The sequence below is a fragment of the Tiliqua scincoides genome, chromosome 2, assembly GCF_035046505.1.
Source record: "Tiliqua scincoides isolate rTilSci1 chromosome 2, rTilSci1.hap2, whole genome shotgun sequence".
Lineage (NCBI taxonomy): Eukaryota > Metazoa > Chordata > Lepidosauria > Squamata > Scincidae > Tiliqua > Tiliqua scincoides.
This window is the reverse complement of record NC_089822.1, coordinates 202,088,923-202,110,637: the sequence shown is the minus strand read 5'-3', so window position 1 is coordinate 202,110,637 and position 21,715 is coordinate 202,088,923. Positions and strand designations below refer to the sequence as shown.

The window sequence follows — 21,715 nt, the reverse complement described above, 5'->3', positions numbered from 1 at the left end:
AGAAGGAAGAACTTTGCCACCATACATCCTCTCAGCCTAGGTGTGAACATCCCAGCTCTGTAATGTAAAAGTCTCTGGCCAACAAGGTAAGAAAGGGTGTGCGACTGCACGAGAATGGTGTGTGCGCATCTGTCTTTCGCCTAACAGAGGGATAAGAGCCCCTCCCTCTCATGAGAAGAAGTCCCTTCAGTTGCGACTTGGGAATTGTCATCCAAGGTGGCCCCTCATAAAAGCCTCCTTTTAGACAACCCCCCAGTTCTGCATCTAACATCTCCCACATTCAGCAGTGTTCCAAATGCAGGCAAATGCATCTAGCTAGGCCTGAGGGACACAACCTTTCTGCACAGACATTCCTGCCAATAGGAGTAGGCTCTGGTTTTTCTGCTATGAACTGAGCTTTGCTTCTTCCACCTTCACATGTTAATGGATGGATGCATTATGCAACCCCTCTTTGCCTCTCTCCCACAGTTCAGGCAGGATGCCCAATTTTCGTTCTCAAGTGGCTGGCATCTTTATCTGATCAGATGTTTGTTCAATGCTTTATCTGACATTTGCTTCCAATTTAAATAGTGTTCCAAGAAAGTGGAGGAGGTGGCATTGTGACTGACAGAGCCGGCAGCCAATCAGCACTGTGCACAGCTCTGCTCTGAGGAGGGAGAAGATGACTTTATGACTGTCATGAGGAGGGCCAGCTAATCAGCATTGTGCAATTCTGGTTCCACTGAAAAACGCAAGAACAGGGTTTCCCCTTAGCCGCAGACAAGGATGTGCAGGAGCCCCAAATGAAGGGAGGGCATTTCCATTGTAGATTCACTACTCAAATTATGAATGTAATGAACATACCCTTTGCCAACAGAGGAGGAAGGAAGATTCACTGCATTCTTGCCTCAGTCACAATTTCAGAATGACAACAGGGAAAGGTAACATTAGATGCAGCCTTAACCACCCAAAGACGCTAGAGAAGAAGGAACAAATGTAATAGAAAACACCATAAGTCAAAAGACATGGTGAGTGTATTAGAAATGAAATAAATAATAATAATAATAATAATACAGGTATTTATATACCGCCTTTCTTGGTCTTTATTCAAGGCTGTTTACACAGGCAGGCTGTTTAAATCCCCATAGGGATTTTTACAATTGAAAAAGGTTCTATCTTTCAAGAACCACAACATTCAGATGTTTCTTTCTGATCTGGTTTTACATTCTGGCCTCCATCCTCCCACGCTCGGAGCAGATGGAATCACTCGGCTCAGCTTGTCAGCTGCTTCAAGGTCGCACGGTGCCGGTGGCCTCGAACGGGCAACCCTGTGGATGTTATCTTCAGGCAAATGGAGGCTCTACCCTCTAGACCAGACCTCCTGCCCTCCTGAAGGAAGAAATACTTCCTTCATAGAATATAAAAGGGAAACCCTGTAACAATAACTTGGAGTTGCTTATATAAAGTACTTATTCACCCACCCACATGCACACAAATCTTCTTTGGGTTGTATCTTAAGAGCATCTTGATTTGTAAAAGAAATGCCATTTGTGTAAGGGTGACAGACACTTTCCACCGATCTCCCCTTCTCCTCTACTCCAGAGAGCTGGGAGATCATCAGGAACAGATTTGTTCAGGGAGCTGCAAAGAAAGGGGAGATCAGAGCAAAGCACTGCTCCCCTTTGTGCAAATGGGGTTTCTTCTGAGGCTTCAATCAACTCTTAGGATACAATCCTCTCAATATAGATGTTAAAATAGACAGGTCATCCTGCATAGAAACATGCTCTGGTACAAGATACCTCGTCAGTCTCATACAGCTAGAAAGGACTTTACATATTCTTTAGTCTTACTGCTTGTATAAGGAAGAAGATACTAAACCCACAGCACATCTGATGGGCACCTTGTGTCACAGATGACACAAAAACCTTCGAGCAGGCAGCCCCAGCTGTGCCAATGCACATCTGGCTGTAACCCTTCTGCTGCTGTTTATGCCTATGCTTGCAGTCTGACTCAAGAGATAGGGCTTGGCATGAGTAGGAAAGAGATCCCACAGAAAGGAACAAGGAAAGCCTGTCTTCATCACAGATGCAGAACTCTTTTTCATGAGATCTTAGCAGCAGCATGAAATCCCTTGTCAATTCTGCAAGGTAACGGAGAGGTGGATAAAACCATGACATTGTGAAGCATTTAAAAAGGTTGTTTTCGAGGACTCTTTTTTATAAATTCTGGATATTTTTGTTCCTATAATTGGTGTGTTCACAGGCACTCCATTGCAATAACCCAGTGGTTCTTGAACTTTTCTGGCCTGGCTTTTCTGAACTTGGCTCCCCTGATCCTTGTGGCCATTGGCCACGGCTTCCCATTACAACACCTCACCTCCATTACCCCCCAAATGCGGATGAAAGTGTTATAATTATACACTAGAAACAAAAAAACAGCTGCCAGCAGTCTGAGGCTGTAGTCCTAACCACACTTACCTGAGAGTAGGCCCCATTGAACAAAATAGGACTTACTTCTGAGTAGACCTGGTTAGGATTGGGCCCTGAATTTGTTAGCAGCACACCTGGAGGGTTTTGGAAAGGGAGGGGGAAGTGATGAATCTGCTGGGGGAGGGGAAGACTTTGTTTTGTGTGTATCTGCTAATTGCAAACTGATGCAAACTGAGACCTAGAGACTGTTTGGCTGGAATCCTAACCCCACTTTCCTGGAAGTAAGTCCCATTGAACACAATAGGACTTACTTCTGAGTAGACCTAGCTAGGATTGTGCCTTTTGTCTTACAATAGCAGCCAACATGGGACGGGGCCCCCCCAGAAGGCAGGAGGAGAAAGCGGGATGGCTGAAAAGGAATGGGGATTTTTATTTTTTAATCAATTTTTGGAGACAAAGCCATCAAGAGTGGCTTTTTTTCCTTTTTTGAAGTGGGAGGAAAAAGAGAAAGGTGAAGATCCTGGGTTAAGCTGACACAGACCCCAAGCCTATGCAGGTCTACTCAGAAGTAAGCCCCATTTGAGTCAGTGGGGCTTACTCCCAGGAAAGTGTGGAAAGGATTGCAGCCACACAGAGCAAGATTACAACTCACCCCCAAAGTAGATGAGGGCTGCTCACACACATACACTCAACAAGCAGATGCCACCCCTGCTCTCCCAGGCAAGACGGAGTGATGCAGGCTGGGGCATTTGGACACCCCCCACTAGGAGCAGAGGAAAGTGCTGCACTGCCTGTACTTACTCTTCCCTCCCAGTTTGAAGCCTGCCAGGAGCAAGCCCTGTGCCGATGAGATGCAGCACCTCTGAGCTGCCCAGCCAGCCTCTCTCCCACCTCCCCCCACCATGTTTCACATGCCCTCCCCACCTCACGCTGCCCCACCCACCTTGTTCACAGCCACAGAAAAGCAGCAAGTAGGGAGGCACCACATGCAGCTGAGCTGAGCAGCTATGGCAGGGCTTTTCAAACTGGGGCGTCGTGACACCCCAGTCTGTGGGCCCTGGCCCCTGCCGCCTTAAGGGGCGGGGGCAACCTGGAGGCAGGGAGGAGGCAGCGGCGCAATCCCCAGGATCGCGCCGCTCATGGGGGCTGCAGGGGCTTGGGTACGTGTACCCAAGCCCCTGCAGCCTCACAGGGTTGCGGAGAGCCCGGTGCAACCTGCAGCAGGGCTTCCGCAGCAGCAAAAGTAGATGCGGAGCAATCGTGCCCCACTTCCGCTTTACGGAGGCAGGGCGCAATCGCTCCGCATCTACTTTCACTGCTGCAGGGAGCCCTGCTGCAGGTCGCGCTGGGCTCCCCGCACCCCTGGGAGGCTGCAGGGGCTTGGGTACATGTATCCAAGCCCCAGCAGCCCTCATGAGCGGCGCGGTCCTGGGGATTGCACCGCTGCCTTCCCCTGCCCCTGCTGCCTTTCCCCTCCCGCCCATGCAAGACCTTGGTGGCTCTCAAACTCTCTCAAAGTGAGTTTGAGAACCACTGAGCTACGGCCATCTCTTCCCCAGATACCTCACGACGCCCCTGGCAGCTAGCCACACCTCCCTAGGGAGCCTGGACGCACAGATTGAATACCTCAGCAATAAGCCGAAAACATATACTGTACAGAGATGTTTTTTAGGAGAAATGATTTAGCACGTATGTTTATTTAATGTACAGAACCAGATGCTTGCACACATGCATTATGCACCTGCTTCCCACACATGCATACAAAAGAAAGGCACAGACTAAACTGCTGGATTCTGCCTCTCACAGCTGGCAGCAGGAACTCTGCCATGCAGTGGCAGACCTGCCTCCTTATAGTGAGGACATCTGTGGAGGCAGAGGGCTGGCATATCCAATGCTAACAACACTGGCAAGAGGGAAGGAGGAGAGAAAAGGTCTCCACCTCCACACAAGCCCTTAGTGGAAGCCAAGCTCATCAAGAACAGCCGAGACTCAATTTCAAAGCCAAGGGATCCCAGCTCAATCAAGCGGTAGAGGCCAATATTAAGTAAATCCCATCTGCTGACCAAGTATCAGCCCAGCATGCAACTGCCCACACAAAGCATGAGAGACCACAGAGGGAAGCATCTGAGTTAGTTTGCTTTCCTTTGGCTGTACCCTCAGTATCTCTGAAAGAGATGAACTTGCAAGGTTGGCAGGTTAGGCAAACACCACACAAAACCCCACAACTATGGGCATTAAAGGGAAGCTGCTACCAGCTCAAATGCATTCCTGCCCATTTCCTCTCTTCGACCACAAACATTTGTCAGATCCTTGACCAGTGCCACTGAGAATTGTCAGACTTCCTCTTCAGACTTATAGATGAGCTTTAGGCTATGATTTTTCCTAATGTGTGCTGCACTGTTGATAAATTGATGTCTGATTGTTGGTGATTGGGCCTATCACTGTGGTCTTGCCTGGCCGAAGGCAATACCTGGTCAGAAATTGGGATTTTACAAAAGAGCTAACAAATTCCATTCTGTTCTGCTAGGTTTGTATAGAATTCCAATCTTAAGGGTTCATTGATGTTTCTTTAACAGGGGATTTCCTTGGAGAGCAGAAAGGCATCAGCCTAGAAGAAATGCCCCAAAGCTGAAGGGAAGGACTTTCCAAGGTGCTGAATGTAAAGAGATATTTGATAAAACAACAGAGGTTGAACGGATTTGTGGAAGCACCTTGTGGGATAGCAGGTGCTCTCTCTGGGAATGGAGATGAGGTTGCAGACTTGCCACCTGGCAGGACTGCATGCTGTTTGCCTTTGGCTGATGCTTGTATATTTGTAAATTATATACTAGAGACTCCACAAGTGCCCAGTGAACTCTCCTCTGAAGAAAACCACAACTTGGGTAACGCTGTCCCTGGAATGTCACTCCCCAGGGAAGTGGGAAAACTTCCCACTTAACAGTACCTTCCTCCCTGGGAACTTCTAACATAACAAATGACTCTTGCATCCACAGTTCAGCAAATGACTGAATATACATTCTGTCCCTTCTGCAAAGATTTATATCAACTGCAGTCAGTCCAATCTATTATAGCTAAGAATCCAGTTATCTAACATTTCATAGATAGCATACTTGGGGGGGGGAAGGCCTATCTAGTATAACAGTTTAACCCTTTGCTTCTTCAAATTGAGGAAGCACTAAAGTCAATTTACTGTAGTTAGGTCAGACAAGGAATGGATAGGTCAAGGTTCTAATCCCCAATTTGGCCACAAAGCACACTGAGTGAGTGACCTTAGGCCAGTCATCATCTCTCAGCATAACCTACCTCTCAAGGTGGTTGTGAGAATAAAATGAAGGAAAAATGTTGTACATCACCCTCAAGTCCTTAGAACAGCAATTTTCAACTGGAATTTGGAAGGAATTCCACAGGAATTTGGGGAAGGGTCATTTCTTTATAGGGCCACTGGGGGCCCCTCGGGGCCCCCAGACAAGTGTACAGTGTACCTTGTCAATTGTCCGAAAACTGATGGTGTGCCCTGATAGTTTTAGCACCTTGTCAGTGTGCCATGAGATGAAAAAGGCTGAAAAATTGCTGCCTTTGAGGAAGGGTGGGATAGCAATGTAAATTTAAAAAAATAACACCCAGGAGTAGTGGTATACTGACCCTCTGCTTTCCTGATAGTCTCTTGCCAGTAGACTATCATTTTGGTATTTGGGAATGACATATGTTAGTAAAGTACTAATAGGCGGGATGGGGGGGAATGTCTGAAAGTTGATGGACAGAGGATGCACAGATGTAAGAGTGGTGTGCTCCCTGGTGTGCTCCCTGGGGCATTTGGTGGGCCGCTGTGAGATACAGGAAGCTGGACTAGATGGGCCTATGGCCTGATCCAGTGGGGCTGTTCTTATGTTCTTATGTTCTTATGTTCTTAAGAGTGAGGGTGATGGTTGATTAATGAGGTTGTTGGATAGATGAGGCATGGATATAAGATATGGATATAAGAATGAATCTGAAATCAGGTGTGCATGTGTCTGTATTAAAATTGGGGAAAGAGGGGGAAAGTTTCAAAACCTGATCTTTGCTTCTTGCTATCCTAACAAAACCACCCCTAGAAATAGAGAGCCCTTTATGCAAGCCTACTTCTTCTATGCTGCAGAAAATCAACTTTACCAGCAGCAGCTCCTGGATTGTTTTGTTCTCAATAAATATGTAAGCCAGAAAGAGAAGCTGCAACAGTGCAATGACTGTATTTCATTAGCAAATTTTAGTAGGACCCTGCTTCCTCTTCATTGCTTGCAGTACTCACAATGAGAAACTCAGCATGCAAATGTGTGTGTGTGTGTATGTACACACACAGTATTTTCAACATCAACAAACAAGATTGAGAGGCAAAAGGGAGCACACGCTCCAAGGGGAGAAATTTCTCTTCAGCCAACGTCATAGCACACAGTGCGCCATAGCTCCCTAGCACACCCATTTAAAGTCCCTGTATCATAATCTTTCAATCTGAGTGCACTACAGATTATGCATCTCTAGTGTCTGCAGGGTTAACACAAAATATTTTTCCCCAGAAATATTTCTGCAGAGTTAATTGGCTATGTCTTTTATTTTTTTAATCTGTCCTCCATCAGATCACAAAGCTAGCATTTAGTTACCATGGTCACCCATTACCTTGGAAACCATTAGATACTTCTATATTTTTAGCTTTCACAATTGATTCTTTTTTCCCATGGGAGATGGATCCAGTTAAAAGCATTGCCCTCCCACCCTGTCCAAGGGAGCCACACTGGGCATGTGGGGGGGGGGGGGAGGAAAAAAACAGTGTGACTGTAAGTACAGGCAGTAGGTTATACTAGGCTTACAAAACAAACAAATTCACACATGAAGCCCCTTCCTGTGGAGATGGCATTCAAGAGACTGATTGGATACTGCAGGAACAAAAAAATGTGGAATAATGGGATTGAAAAACTCTTTTAAGTATGCCTAGCCTTTCATTAACAGAACCAATAAACTGGAAAGGTTTTTGTAGCCCAAGGCTAAAACTAACTTCATTCTAAGGTCGCTCCATGATTTTCAAACCACTAATCTTACACAAAGGTACAGTCTTTACATAAAAGCTATTTCAGATTTTCAGCCTGTATCATTATCTAAAATCACTCTAATCTACAGGGTACTTCCAAGCAGTAGTGCACTTCGGCACATTTTCAGCAGGTGTGAGTCTTGCTCCCTCTGGTGGACAAAAAGAGAATTCTGAGTTTTCATACCTTTCAAGTTATAACAAGCAAGCTATTAAGGTGTACAAATGGAAACAATTACTTTTAAGTCCTCAGTGATGAGATAAAGAACAATAAAATGTGTTACTGTTGGACCATCCTATTTTCAAGCACCAAGGAATTTGTTCCATTTCAGAACTTTTTCAGCAGACAGCATTTTCCCCATTTTGCTTCCATTCTGCCCCTACTCAAGTTTCACCCAGCTTATCATACAGCTCATTGGTGTGTTCATACATAACACTGATCAACATCAGTTGATCATTCCATGGGGAAAACAATCAACAAAAAACAGAACATGTAAGCTTGTGGGCAAGGCTTTTTAAAAAAAAAAAAAAAAAAAGCTGGTTTCTGCACGGCCACTAGCTTTTATACATGCTTAGCAACCATTATGGCCACCTACCACTAAGCTGAGTGGCTTAACTTAATTGGCTAAAATATTCTAATTGACAAAAAAGGTACCCCCAAATAATTGGGCAAATTTATTTTTCAGTACAAGTACTCATAAAAACAACAACTGGTCACCCATTTTTTAAAAGCCTTGCCTTCCTAGGTGCAAGAAAACAGGGACTGGCTTTTTGGAAGAAGGCCAGCTGCAACACCTTCCTACATAAAGTAAAAATAAAAGGAAAGCACGTGCCTCTGTTCAAGATACCTGCTTCTCATAAACTAATATATGCAGATTTTTTTTCAACTGATCAATTAAGGCTAGGCACACTTTCCTGGGAGTAAGCCACACTAAAGACGAAGTAACTTACTTCGGAGTATAGGCTTGAGCTCTGATTCATATGATTTATCTAAGCCCAAATCCTAACACACTTTCCAGCACTGGCATAGCGGTGCCAATGGGACATGTGCTGCATCCTGCAGTTGGGTGGCACTCAAGGAGGCCTCCTCAAAGTAAGGGAATGTTTGTTCCCTTACATTGGAGCTGCATTGTCCTTACGTTGGTGCTGGAAAGTGGGTTAGGATTGTGCCGTAAGCCATTTAATTAGAACAGGGCTGGTCGAATCCTGATCTGAGGCCTGGATTCTGGTTCAGCCAAATTCATTTGCACAGTGAGCGGACTTTTCCATTCCACTCCACTCCACTCATTCAGGAGATAGGGACACTCTGGGCAGTCATGTCTGCCCAGACATCCTGTCCCACAGCCTTCTGGGACACTGGGCAGAAGACACAACTTGCCCAGAGCATTCCTGTCCCCCGAATGACGGGGACGTCGTGCGGCACCAGAACAGAAAGAAGGGTTAGAATGGGGGCCGCTGCACAGCAGTGGTGAGTTTTGCCACTACTCAATTAGAGGATAACCCTAATAAAATTAATAATAATAATAATGTCTACAACTAACTTAAGTAGATACAGAGCTGAGCCAAAAGGGAAAAAGATTGTGATCATTATCAAATGAAAGGACCCTCAAAACCAACTTCATAAAACTAATTCTCAAAATGTTTAAAGTCCATTCTCCAAGCTTTTGTTTTCATTTATATTAATAAACATACTGTATTTTGTTGCCAAGCAACAATGCTTATCAGTTGTTTTAGGGCAAATTTTAAGTCACTGAAGTTAACAGCAATTACATTTTTCATTTTCCATTCCATTATTCTCTCTCTTATATTAGGATAGTATCATGCCATTCATGCTAACATCTCAATTTTTTACATACACTATAGTAAAATATTTTCAAGTTTCCGCACAAACTGTTCTTCTGGTTCTCTATTATTCCCATTTTATCTTATCCACACCCCATTTTTACTAGCTCCTTTTTGAATGGCACGATCATGTAGTCACTATTGTTTAATACTAACCTATGTTACTCAGAGCACAATCCAATACTTCCCTTATGCTGGGGTATTGGGCTCCTGAGTGTTGCAAATGTGCTGTAAAGCACATTTGTAGTGACTTAGGAGCAAGCCATGTCGGCAGAATGATGTGCACCAGCCTGTTCCTGCCATATCCTGTCCTTGTGCTGCCCAGACAAGGTAGGTTTTCGCTGGCCCAGGGAGGGAGAGTGGTGGGAGGGCAGAATGGAGGCATTTGGGGAAGGGGAGGGCAGTCTAGTGGGCAGACTGGGTCTGGGAAGGGGCTGCGTCCAACCGCCGGCACTTAGACCAGATCCTAATCCCCCCCCCTTTCCAAGGAGCCCGGCATTACACTGGGCTGCTCAGATCTGCACCAACAATTTAAGCTGGCACAGCTCTGAGTAGCCCCACTGAGATGGCTGCTGCATGACATGGGGTGAGGGAAAATAAATCCCCTTAGTCCAAGATGTGTGGGATCCACCTCCTTCCCTGTGCTTCCTGTTCCAGTTCAGGATAGGATTGGGCTGTCAGTGTCACAACTCAGTGTTTTCTGAGTTGGCATCCCAATTTTTTATTTTTTCCTTTCCTACATATAAACCAGCAGTTTCCAAATAGTGAGCCAGAACTATGCATGACATATCAGAGACTTTAGGAATGGTATAGCACTAAGGATTGGTAGAAGGGGTGAATTCTGGGTCAACATTAAGGTTAGGAGCAAAATTCCAGAGGCTAGGTGCCTTTAGATCATTTTGGGACACATGACTAGAAGTCATCAGTGAGACTGTTCTCAGAGATGTTTTTCTCCTTTCCCTAATGAGTCATAGGTCCCAAAAAGGGGAAGTTGTTTTGTTCCTTCATTATATTTCACCCTGCACTTGCCAGGACAGAAGCGTGCATGCTGTAATGCCTCATCTTGAAAAGTCTCACTAAAGTATTAATTTGTGAGTCGCATTTGCAATCTAACCTGTTCATAAATGTCTTAAAGTGGGGGACAAGCAACGACATGGTCAGGTTCGCAGATGACACAAACTATTCTATGTGATGAAATCTAGTACAGATTGTAAGGAGCTCCTGAAAGATTTCTCCAAATTGGGGGAATGGGTGACAAAATAGCAGAAGCTCTTCCATTAAGTAAGCATGAAGTGATGCACATTGGGGCAAGAAATCAACGTTTTACGTATATGCTGATGGGTTCTGAGCTGTCTGTGATAAATCAGGAGGGAGATCTTGGGGTGGGGATGAACAGCTCAATGAATGTGTTGACCCAGTGTTTTGACCCAGCTGCAAAGAATGCCATGTTTGGGATCATTAAAATGGGGATAGAGAATAGAAAGGCTAATATTGTACCACTGTACAAATCAATGGTAAAGCACATCTACAATATCGTGCCCAAGGCTGGTCATCACACTTCAAAAAGGATAGAGTGGAACCGGAAAAGGTGCAGAAGAGAGCAACCAAAATGATTAGTGGGCTGAGGAATCTCTTATGAGAAAAGGTTAGTGTTTGGGGCTCTGTGATCTAGAATGAAGGCACATGAGGGGGGATGTGTACAATTATGCATGGGATGGAGAGAGGAAAGTTCTTTTCTCTCACACAATAGCAGAACCTGGAGTCATCCACGAAAACTGACTAGTGGGGCTGTTAGGATTTCTTCACCCAACACATAATATGTGGAACCCTTTACCACATGATGTTGTCCTAGCACCTGGCCTAGGTGGGAATTGGACAGATTTAAGGAAGAAAGGTCCATCATAGCTTACAAGCCAATGATAACAATATACACAACCCCTGGGTTCTAGCCAGATGCAAGGAAGTATCAATAGGATACAGGTATCTTGTTGTCCTGTCTGCTCCCAGAAGCATTTGGTAGGCCACTGTGAGATATAGAAAGCTGGACTAGTTGGGTTCTTGGCCTTTTCCAGCATGGCTCTATTTATGTTCTTATGACTGAAAGCAACACATAATGCAATAAAAATCAAGTGCAGCATTTAGACTATTGAATAATGTGAACAACTTTTGTCAGGAGACTGCAATTTCCAGTACTGTCACAGAATGAAATGGCACTTGAGTGGGTCTTGAGGAGATGGCTGCCTAGGAATGACAGTTGGGTGCTGGAGCTCTTCACATGCAACAAGTGTGTGCCCAGAAAAACGTCAACCTTGAGCAGAGATATGGTTACTCTGGTGCCTTTGGAAACAGGGAAAGGATATTTCTAGAAGGCAATAATGCACTATGTGAAACATTTTGGGGAATGTACACAGTTGTATTGAATCACCTCTTACCGTATCGCCTCTTACCTTTCTGCTATCGATACAGATAGTCAAAGACAACGGAAAGCCTAAGTAAAAAATAATCATGCTATGGATCAAGCTTCGCTTTTTTATTGGTGTAGGATCTATAGAATTTGGAATTCTCTCATAGAAGTGGCATCAGAAGAGATCTTCTACTTGAGATCTTGATGAAGGCTGCGTGAATAACTTCACCTGTATGGATGATAGTGCAAGACAATTGCTTGAACTGGCTGCACATTTATCCATTCTTGCAGTGTAAAAGGGGAGCTTCATTCCTAGATCAACACTGGTTAGCTGTTTTTGTAAAATCTTGTCTTTGGCATATTTTCAGGTTTGAAGCAGTTTAATTAAAAAAGGAAGGGTGGGGAAGGACCCATATTCTGAAACCACAAGGCAACTGTTACAGCACTGGGAAGAAGGAAACAACTTACAGTCTGACCTTCCAAGAATGGGGAAACATTCATGTTTACAGTACTTACTATATTGAAGAGACAGAGCCAAATATATATTTTGTCTACATTCCATATTATTTCTGAATCCAATTTGTCATTGCAAACAGAACAGTAGCAGCTTTGATACTGGACTTTGCTACAACACTTGTTCAAATATCCGCCATCCTCCAAGATTCAAAGTCCATCATTCTGGCCCAGAGAGTTTCCAGGAAAGGTCGATTTCACAGTCTCAGATGGCTGCTGTAAACTTTTGCTCCTCCTCTGGAATCCATACAAGTTTGATCCCACTGGTCCCAACAGCTTGGTCCCACTGTGACCTCTCCACAGCTCTGATAACTTATTCAGAAAGGGGGAAATTCAGCCACCATTGTTCTGAAGTGACAAATATTTAAACGAAGAGAATTCAAGACCTGTTCAGGATGTGGAACAGGGAGACAGAATCTAGTCATGATCTACCAAGTGAGATGCAGTGCAGAAGCTGTGCTTGAGGCTGGCTGATTGATTCAAGTACATTCTGTGGTATTCAAACAAACCGTTAGTACATTTGGTGTCGGTCCCTCCCCCTTGCCACTTCCCACGTGATATGATTTCAGTTAGTACATAAACTGTAAAAGCTCCAGATAACAATGCAAATAAACTGATCCCAAAGACCTTATTGTTCTAGATACCTCTTCTTATTAGGTCAGAGCTTTATAAAGGACTCTGGTATGAATAATAATTTTTTCTAATAGAATAAAATCATGTAAGAAGGTCTAACACAGACCTTCACCAGTTGCCATGAGACAGTGAAAGTCAGGTAAAATAATACTAAAAGGTCAAAGAGTAATACTGATGAGTGCACTTCCACAGAGCCTCTGGACACTTATGCTGGTACTAGGCAGAGGCCCTCAGACTGTGGGATTCTGAAATGCTTGCCTGATGCGAGTACAGATTCCAGAGCACTTGGCACATGGCTACAAGATGCTTTTAGAAACTTTCCTCTTCTGTCCATATTATACCTTCTAAAGAAGTCAACTATGACATAATATGACTTCACCAGGCAAGAGACTGCCACTTCAGAGATAATGAAGGTAAGAAAGTGGCTCTCAGAAGAGTAGAGGAACGCTCTTTCTCATGGTACAGCATCTTCATATACAGCAATAAAAGAGAACAGTGTGTTCCCTCCATAGGAGATTAATGGTTTTCCCTGTGAGACAACAGAGCATGCATTTTCTTAGGGGCTGAGGTACAAAGCTGCCTTCATAGGTGTCCGTTGACAGCCTTCCCCCATGGGGGGGGCACGTGTTTTAGGATAAATCCTAGTGAGACAGAACAGAGGCTCTTGGGGAAGGAAGAGATCATGGGACAACCACTCCTGGGAGAATAAAAGTCTGTGCTGTCCAGAGCAGCACCCTGAGGAGCACGCCGCAAGATAAAAGACACAGACAATAATCCGAAAGCTCAGCTGTCACTGCAGCAGGGACAAATACTGCAATATGAATTGTCGCTGCTTTCTAAACAAGTGGTCTCAAAAGACAGGGTCAGCAAGGTTAGTATTCATACATAATACCTAGTTCGACGGAGTGTGATGGAGGACCATCCCAGAAGGACTCTGAAAGGCATGGTAAGGTGTTGTTGGCCTCTGTTGCAAAAGAACAAGCCTAGGAAACAGTTTCACATAGGTAGCCTAGCTTCCTATTTCTATTAATTCATGCAGCTGACTCATTCCCCAAGTCTAAACAGATCCTGAGAATAAGTGGCTGTTGTCCCATCTCCTTGGAAATCCCCTTTCCTTTTCTCAGGCTAGTCACACAAATCCTATTGGAGGGCCTCCTCCAGACATCTGTTTAATAAGTTACAGCTCCCTGTCCTGTCCTGCCTTGTGCAGAAATTAAGACATTCTTCCCCTTCTCACCAGTGCAGTTACTGTGCACAGATTGTAATTTCTCAGAAGCCAAGGCAGCAGTCTCCCCTTTGATGGTACTATGCTGGTAGCTTGATAACTGTATAAAACAAAAGGTAGCAAGGGAAGAGATCCTGCTGAGGAGGAGAAAAATGGGTTATTTAATTCCTATCACAGCTCCTAATTGTAGCAGTTTTCCCATGTCCCAAACAAATCAAGGCAGGTGGAAATTTTACTCGGCGGCACAATTCTAATTGGCTATAGTGCCAGTGCAGCAAAAGTTTTGCAGGCCTAGGCTGCTGCAAATGTGCCATAAAGCAGGTTGCAACAGCCTAGCGGTTAGGAGCGTGGCAGGAAGGCCTGCACCATCCCACTGGCATCATTGCAAGAGGAAACATGCGCTGGAGCAAGTAAGAGCTGCACTGAGCAACAAGGGCATGAAGGAGGTGTAACAGGGTGGGGAAGGGGAAAGAACATAAGAACAGCCCCAATAGGTCAGGCCATAGGCACAGAGACACAGGGTCAGGCCTGACACAGAGAATGAGTGTTCTTATCATTGACATTATCCAACAGATACTGCAACTGTATACAGCCAGTGGTATTGGGAACTGGCTTTGGCTTCTTCTCAAAATGCTGCAAAACCAGTTCAGCCAGAGACCAAGGCTGTGTGTGTATTGAGGGCAATGATAGTTCTATCATATTGCATCCAGAAGTCTAAAAAGCTATTATCTGTACTCAGCTGGTATCTCTGCTAAGACCTGACACAACAGCAGCCATAAACAACTCTTATGGAGAAATCAGGGCAGGGGTGTGACTGACCAGCCAGTAGAGTTTTGAACAAGTTCATTTCAGCCAGTTCTATCAATTTTCTTGCCAACTTCCTACTGTTTCTCCAGCAGGAAGTAAGCAATACATGGCTACAGTGTACTGTTGCTATCTGTTCTGACTCATAAGGGAAAGGGCTAGCATTTGACATAATGAGCTTTCTTTCTTGGCTCTGCTTCTGACATGCCATCCAAATGAAACAAATCATTGTGAATGTTTGTAAAAGGATGACAATAGCATAGCAGAGATCTGAGAATGCAAGGACTAGAGTTAACTTTGATTGCAATAAACTTGACTAAAGGGGGCATAGCAGGCACAAACTATTGTCGCTTGAGAACATAATCTATGTATCAATACTGGAAGCCGACCCCTTTACTTGCTATTAAGAAAACTGCTCCAAATGCAAAGTTCTGAAACTCCAAGACTTGCATTTGCTTATAAGAGAGGATGGTTCAGCAAACATAAACAAATACCTTCTCTGTATCCCATCAGGTACTAAGGCATGAAGATAATACAAGCTGCTGCCTTTGGTGCAATAGTAAGGTTTCCAATAGGTCCTAGATACTGTGTCCAACATGGCTGCTCTATAACAGAAGAAAAGTGAGAAAACAAACGAGAATGGCTGTCTTGGGAGCAACAGGACATAGTTCACTCTACACTGTGTCAGACGGCATTTTTTGCCTGGAATGGGAAAGATTGTATAGATTTTTGGACAAAATCTTCTTCCAGATTATATTCTGCTCCTGAACAACAGCACTGGCTTGAAACATGCAGGGTCCTAATTCTCTAATAAATATTTGACAGTACATGGCAGAACACCATGGTCACACTACATTCTTTTGTTAGTTGCACAGGTTCTCTCTCTTGCCACAGGAAGTAGTGATGGCATCTTGCCTGGATGCCTTTAAGAGGGGATTGGACAAATTTCTGGAGGAAAAGTTCATTACAGATTACAAGTCATAGTAGGTATGTGCAAGCTCTTGGTTTGAAAGGTAGGCTGCCTCTGATTGCCAGATGCAGGGGAGGGCACCGGGACGCAGATTGTGTCTGCTGTCTTGTGTGCTCCCTGGGGCATTTGGTGGGCCACTGTGAGATACAGGAAGCAGGACTAGATGGGCCTTTGGCCTGATCCAGCAGGTTCTTATGTTCTTATGACCCTTCTAACCTTATGGTCCCCAAATATAACAAAGTAAGGCCATGACAGGCATGCAGGAAGGGCACTGTATCAGAGACTTATGATCGGGGGAGGCAGAGCCCTCCCCATCCTATCAGCTCAGCCTCCCCTGTGATCACTAGGGAGGCTGAGCTGCCACAAGCTCTAGTTTTCCTGAGTCTCTCCAAGAGACTAGAGCTTGCAGCAGCGGCATCTCTGCCTCCCTGGTGATAACACAGGCTCTGGGGCTTTGTGAGGTCACCTGGGAGCTGCACATGCTGTGGCTCCCCAGCCCTGGAACTCATTGCACGCCGCTGCAGTGTTACCATATGCTGTAGGATCAGAGGTTCTCTATACTCCAAGAAGTTGCCCAAGGATAATTGTACCTGATCTGAACTCAGCCAACTAAAAGCAAGTTTTGAATTATTTGGCTATGAACTTCCCAGCAAGTTAGAAGTGCAGGCAAGGGGGAGAGGGAGAGAAGGGGATGAATTAAGATAACATGTTCTTCACCAGATCTTATTTGGTAGGACTGTGAACAATCATTTGAATGAAAAGCACAATCAGACTAGGGTATCTGTAAAATGTATAGTAAGCATCATTTGTGACTGGCTTAAGACTTCTTGAGACTACTTGGGACAAGTTTAATTTGGGCAGGAGACAGAGAGTTATCCTGTAATGTGCCGACTATGGAGCCTAGCACATCCTTAGAAGCACAGCAACAATCACTGGTGAGAAACTGCGTCTTAGTCTAGGACAGGGGTCTCTAAATTTTTTGGTTGAAGGGCCACATCAAACATCTGGCTCAGTGTCAAGGGCCAGAAAAAAAAAATTAAATATAAAATTTAAATAAATACATTAGAGATGTAATTTAGATGAATGAATAAATGGGCTCAAACGTCCAGGATTTCTCCAAACACCAACACAGCCCAAAGCACACACACAAACAGACTCCCATTCCCCCATCCCACAAGCACAACTCTGGGTCAGAGGCTCTCAGGGAATCAGAGGCTGGCTACGGGCCAGACAGAGGCTGGTCGCGGGCCATATCTGACCCCCAGGCCAGGGTTTGGAGATCCCTGGTCTAGGATGTGGTTGCTAAGCCCAACCTCAGCTCATCAACTTATATGAAAAGTCACTGCCTCACAAATGATCCTGGGAAGAAACTAATCTATGTGCTTGTGAAAAATGCAATGCAATATGTACAGTACAAACAAAAACCACAACACAGAGAGCAATGTGATAAAGTAGTGCTGCTTTCTCTGTTGGCAGAATGGCATTCTCTCCCTAATGCTGTAGAAATATAAAGGTCTCATTTCTAGCCAAGCCATCATTCAAATGCACTTTTCCCAGTCATATTCTATACATAACAAAGTGAAGTCGTTTCATTCACAAGGCCACCTCCATTCAAACAGAACCACTCAAGACTAAACATGCAATTACTAGGAGTGAGTGATCAGCTGTGTAAAAAGCTCAAGATGTTCCTATGTTCTCACACTCTCACATCAAACTCAACCTTCCAACTATGAAAAAGCTAATCTGAAATTTAGGGTCTGCATCCTTGACAAATTACAAAATGTCTTCCACCTTCTGCCAAGTCTTTGACATTAAACAGCTGCTGCAAAAAAAGAACAACAAAAATGTTGTGAATCATTCTGTCTGTCCTTGCAGAGACTGAACTGCCAGGTGTTCAAGACAGAAGTGCAGCACCAAAGTGCAAACATGGAACTGATTTACAAAAAGATGAAAAAGGTATCTTTTAACAGAAATGCCTATGTAATCCCAACAATAGGTTGCCTCTGTTCTGTTTCAAAAGAATTGGCCTAAAACACACTTACTAGGAAGTAAATCCTTCTGAACTCTGAAATTTAACTTCTGAAGAAATGTATTTAGGGTGCAGTAAATGTCAGCCTGCACTGAAAAAAAAGGATTCAAAACGATGGAGTAAAACAGTTGCACTGCCATTTCACTGAACATCTAAACTCATCATATGTGGGACACCCACTTCCAGAGTCCTTTGAATAAACCTGCAGTTCACTGAAGTGAGGGTTGCTGAAACTTGATTCCTGTAGTGGCCCAATCTCATAATTTGCTCTGAGTTTTAAAAGGCAAGTGGTTTTGGCACATGTTCAGAAGATGGAGATTTTTTTCCAAAGGGCTGGCCTAGAAAACAATAGAATCAATCAATATTCTCATTGTCTCCATATCCCTGTACTATAATCTTGATGAGGATAGTTGTCAGAGTGAACTATGCTGGACTGGCTGGAAGAGAACAGCTGTTCACAATTTGTTTGGAGTGCTCCACGAAAGTCACTGAGCTCCAATTTTCACAAAACACTAGATGGCCTCAAACACCGCACGATATTGCCTCTAAAAAAGTAACCAGTTAGCAGAGAGCAATGGAATCTAGTGGTGGTAGAAATCGGTAGTTCCTGAGAGCTGAGTAACTTTTTCCATTGTCCACTCAAAGAATTAAGGAATGTCCTCAACACTTTCATATTCTAAGATTGCTACGTAGAAAGATTCCAACATGGGCTGCTACTTCCCCATCCAACATACTATATCAAATCCCAACCTTCTATTCTCAGTGCAAATAAAGCAGAAACTCAGATACCATCCTTCCAACTGTTTTTCAGTTTCTTCCACACACATGCCATTATCAAACAATTCCTACAGAAAGCAGATTGACCTGTAAAACCTAAAATATAAAGGCAACTCTGAAGGAAGGTCTAAAAGATTTGGTTGCTAGACATTGGCTATGCAGGACTTCCAACTCTTTGGAGAGATACTGATATGTATCACACACCTGCTCCAACCACAGCCTCCGTAACCATTCAATAGCTTATTCGCTGTCCTCTCTACCATTATTCTACTTGAACTCAACATGCAAACAGTTCTGCCTTCTGTAGAGCTTCCACCCAAGCAAAAGAAGCTGCTTAAAAACAAACACCAGTCACTAGGAAAAAAGAGGCCAGCCATTTTCCTTTTCTCCCTCAACCCCTCCTCTGAACATCTGCAGTTCCCCATAAAAAACCTGCCCCAAACCAACTGTCACACAAGTGATCCATTGCCCATGTAGCCAAACACTAAGCAAACTACTCTTTCTCTTGCCAAAACAAGTTTGGATGACACAGTTTTTCAGTACCAGTCACTTTGCTTCAGGCACTTCCTAAAAATTCCCCACAGCAGCTACAGCATGACATCCCATGAAATGCTGAAATATTCTGGGGAGCTCCCCACCTTCAATTGGAATTTCAGTGGCACAAGTCTTGAATTTTTTTCCAGCCTCTCTGCCAAAGATGGCTCTAACCCTACTTAAGGAGTTGTTCCAGCAAAGAGTTTCCCTGTTAGGGTTACAGAGAGGGAACCCCAAAGCGACAGGCTATGTACAGACAGTTTAGCATTCTCTTCATCACAGGGATGAAGAGTAAATATTTCCTGAGGATGACCATCCTCTGATCTGTGTGCCAAATTTCAGTCACCCTCCCGCCTTGGAATGAGCTCTACAAAGCAGTAGCTGTTATGTACATAATCTCAGCTCCCTTTCCTTGGAGAGTGCTCCTCAAAGTGACAGAAGAGCCCTGGGACAGACAGGATGGGGTGTCCTTAGGCTGACTCGCTAGCAGCACTGGAGCCTGTTGCTTTCTTCTTCGGACGAGCTTTCACAGTCTTTTGTGGGGGCTGAAAAACAAGGAAAAGAAACATCATGAAACAAGTTGCAGCACAACAGGAGGTTTTTTTAAAAAAGGAAAGTGCTCTGTTCAAGATAGCTGAAGTCACTGCTGAGTTACTGCTTTCAGAATTTAGGAAGCGCTTCTGAAAACGTTTGTGCATTGCTACTTGATGCTTAAGGCCCTTTAAATATCTTCAGTCACTGCATCAACTCAATATAGTTTTGCAGCCACAAAAGCATGTCTAAGGCTCCAGAGGATACCCGAAGAAGAAAGCAAGGTACCTTTCCCTCCAAGTCCAACATTATCCCATCACTCACTGTAGGCAGTTAGCTACAGCCCACTCCTGTCACCCAAATCTGTTTGATCAGTTGTGGACTAGCAGAGGAGCAGGAGAGTTAAAGCACTTTGCACAAACTGACCAGCCTTCCAGCTAAGAGCTGCAAGAATATGCCAATGACAGCAATCATGTAGAACTAAATGTACATCTTGGTCACAACTTCCACAGGGTGTGTAATTCATACTGGCATCATTTTATTTTGCTTTTTGATCCTCACTGACATGGAGCTCATCTTTGCAAGCAGAACTCTTTTCTTAATAAACACTGTGCATGTGTTCCTTTGCTGAAAAAGTTGGAGGAGAACCTTGGGTTACAATTGTGAAGTAACAGTGATTGGTCAAATTTTAGCTAGCAGATTAAATCAGCAAGCTGTCGATGAATTGGTGCACTGGTAAGTGGTATAAATTCATACAGAAGCAGAGAGAAAAAGGCTTAGATTACAAGAAGATGGCCAGAAAGCAACAGGGCTATTACAACACTATAGGAGGTAATAGCCCTATTACAACACAACAGCCCAACACAACACCCCGATAACTGCAGATCCCATACCCACAGTTTCACTTATCTGCGGTTCTGCAGTTGTGGGGGCCCCTCGTGCACCCCCGCAGAGCCCTGTTTGAGCCCCAAAGAGGCTGCCCATGTCCACCCACAGCCTCTGCGGGGCTCAGAATGACTGTTACAAGCAAAAAATGACAAGTTCTGGTTTTCAGCAAAACTGGAAGTGACTTTTTATGCTGTTAAAAGGCAGAAACATTTTCACCGCGGTAAGCCTCTAAACAACACTAATGGGCATGTGGGGGTGGGGGGGTGCGGAAATAGGGTTTCCTTGTATCTGCATCTGTGGGGGGCTCTAAATGGATTTCCTGTGGATATAGGGGGAATGCCTGTACTTCCACTCAACAAAAGCAAAACATAACTGGCAGGTTGGTTTGCAGTAAGAAGCGCACACACAGGTCAGGGAGAAGTTATTAAATCGGAGAGTGTACCAGGATGAGGAACAAAGGTAGCTTACAAACATTGTTCTCCCTAAGCTGCGCAGCTCTGAGCTTGGTTCTACCAGAAGTCTGCAATGAAGTCATATGTCATCGCCGAACACTGGAACACACCCTGCCCCACTGAGCAGGAAGCAAAAGGGTCCATACAGGGGTGCAGATCCCTTACAGGGAATACTGCTTACAAGTCACTGCAGGCACAGCACAATTTTTTTTTAAAGTATTCTTAAGGAGCAGCAAATCACACTTGGAAGACCCTGTTGCAGCTCTTGCAAAAAATTACATTCCAGCTCACCTCAGTCTTTGTGACTTTCTTAGGAGCTTTAAGGCTCTGGGTCCGTTTGGGCACTTTGTCTCCTGTATCATCATCTGATGGATCTGTTCTGGCATCAGACTGGGTCCCGTGCCTTTGAGATACTGATATTTCCTCTCCTGAGGAATGACAGGAAGCACCTAAGTCAACAGTAGGGCTGCCTCTTTTTGTTAAAATAAAGAACAGAGGATGAAATTGCTATCCCTCATTATTGAGTCTTGTGGAGACAAGGAGGAGAGAAATGAGATCCATGATGAGATCCATGTCTAAGCTCAAATATCAGGGCAGTGGGGATTTATTCTGAGCGCCAAACTAGATAAGATGTTGGGATATCTGACGA

General features: G+C 44.4%; 1 protein-coding gene across 1 annotated transcript in view; it reads right to left on the bottom strand.

Annotated features, from left to right (window-relative positions):
- Window positions 1–11,853: 11,853 nt before the first annotated feature.
- REEP2 (receptor accessory protein 2) overlaps window positions 11,854–21,715 on the bottom strand; it is a 36,182-nt gene continuing 26,320 nt past the window's right edge. The window contains exons 7-8 of the mRNA XM_066615736.1: window positions 21,358–21,494; window positions 11,854–19,740 (exon numbers count right to left, since the gene is read on the bottom strand). Coding sequence (XP_066471833.1) covers window positions 19,666–19,740; window positions 21,358–21,494 — 212 coding nt within the window. The 3' untranslated portion in view covers window positions 11,854–19,665. The remainder of the gene's footprint in view (window positions 19,741–21,357; window positions 21,495–21,715) is intronic.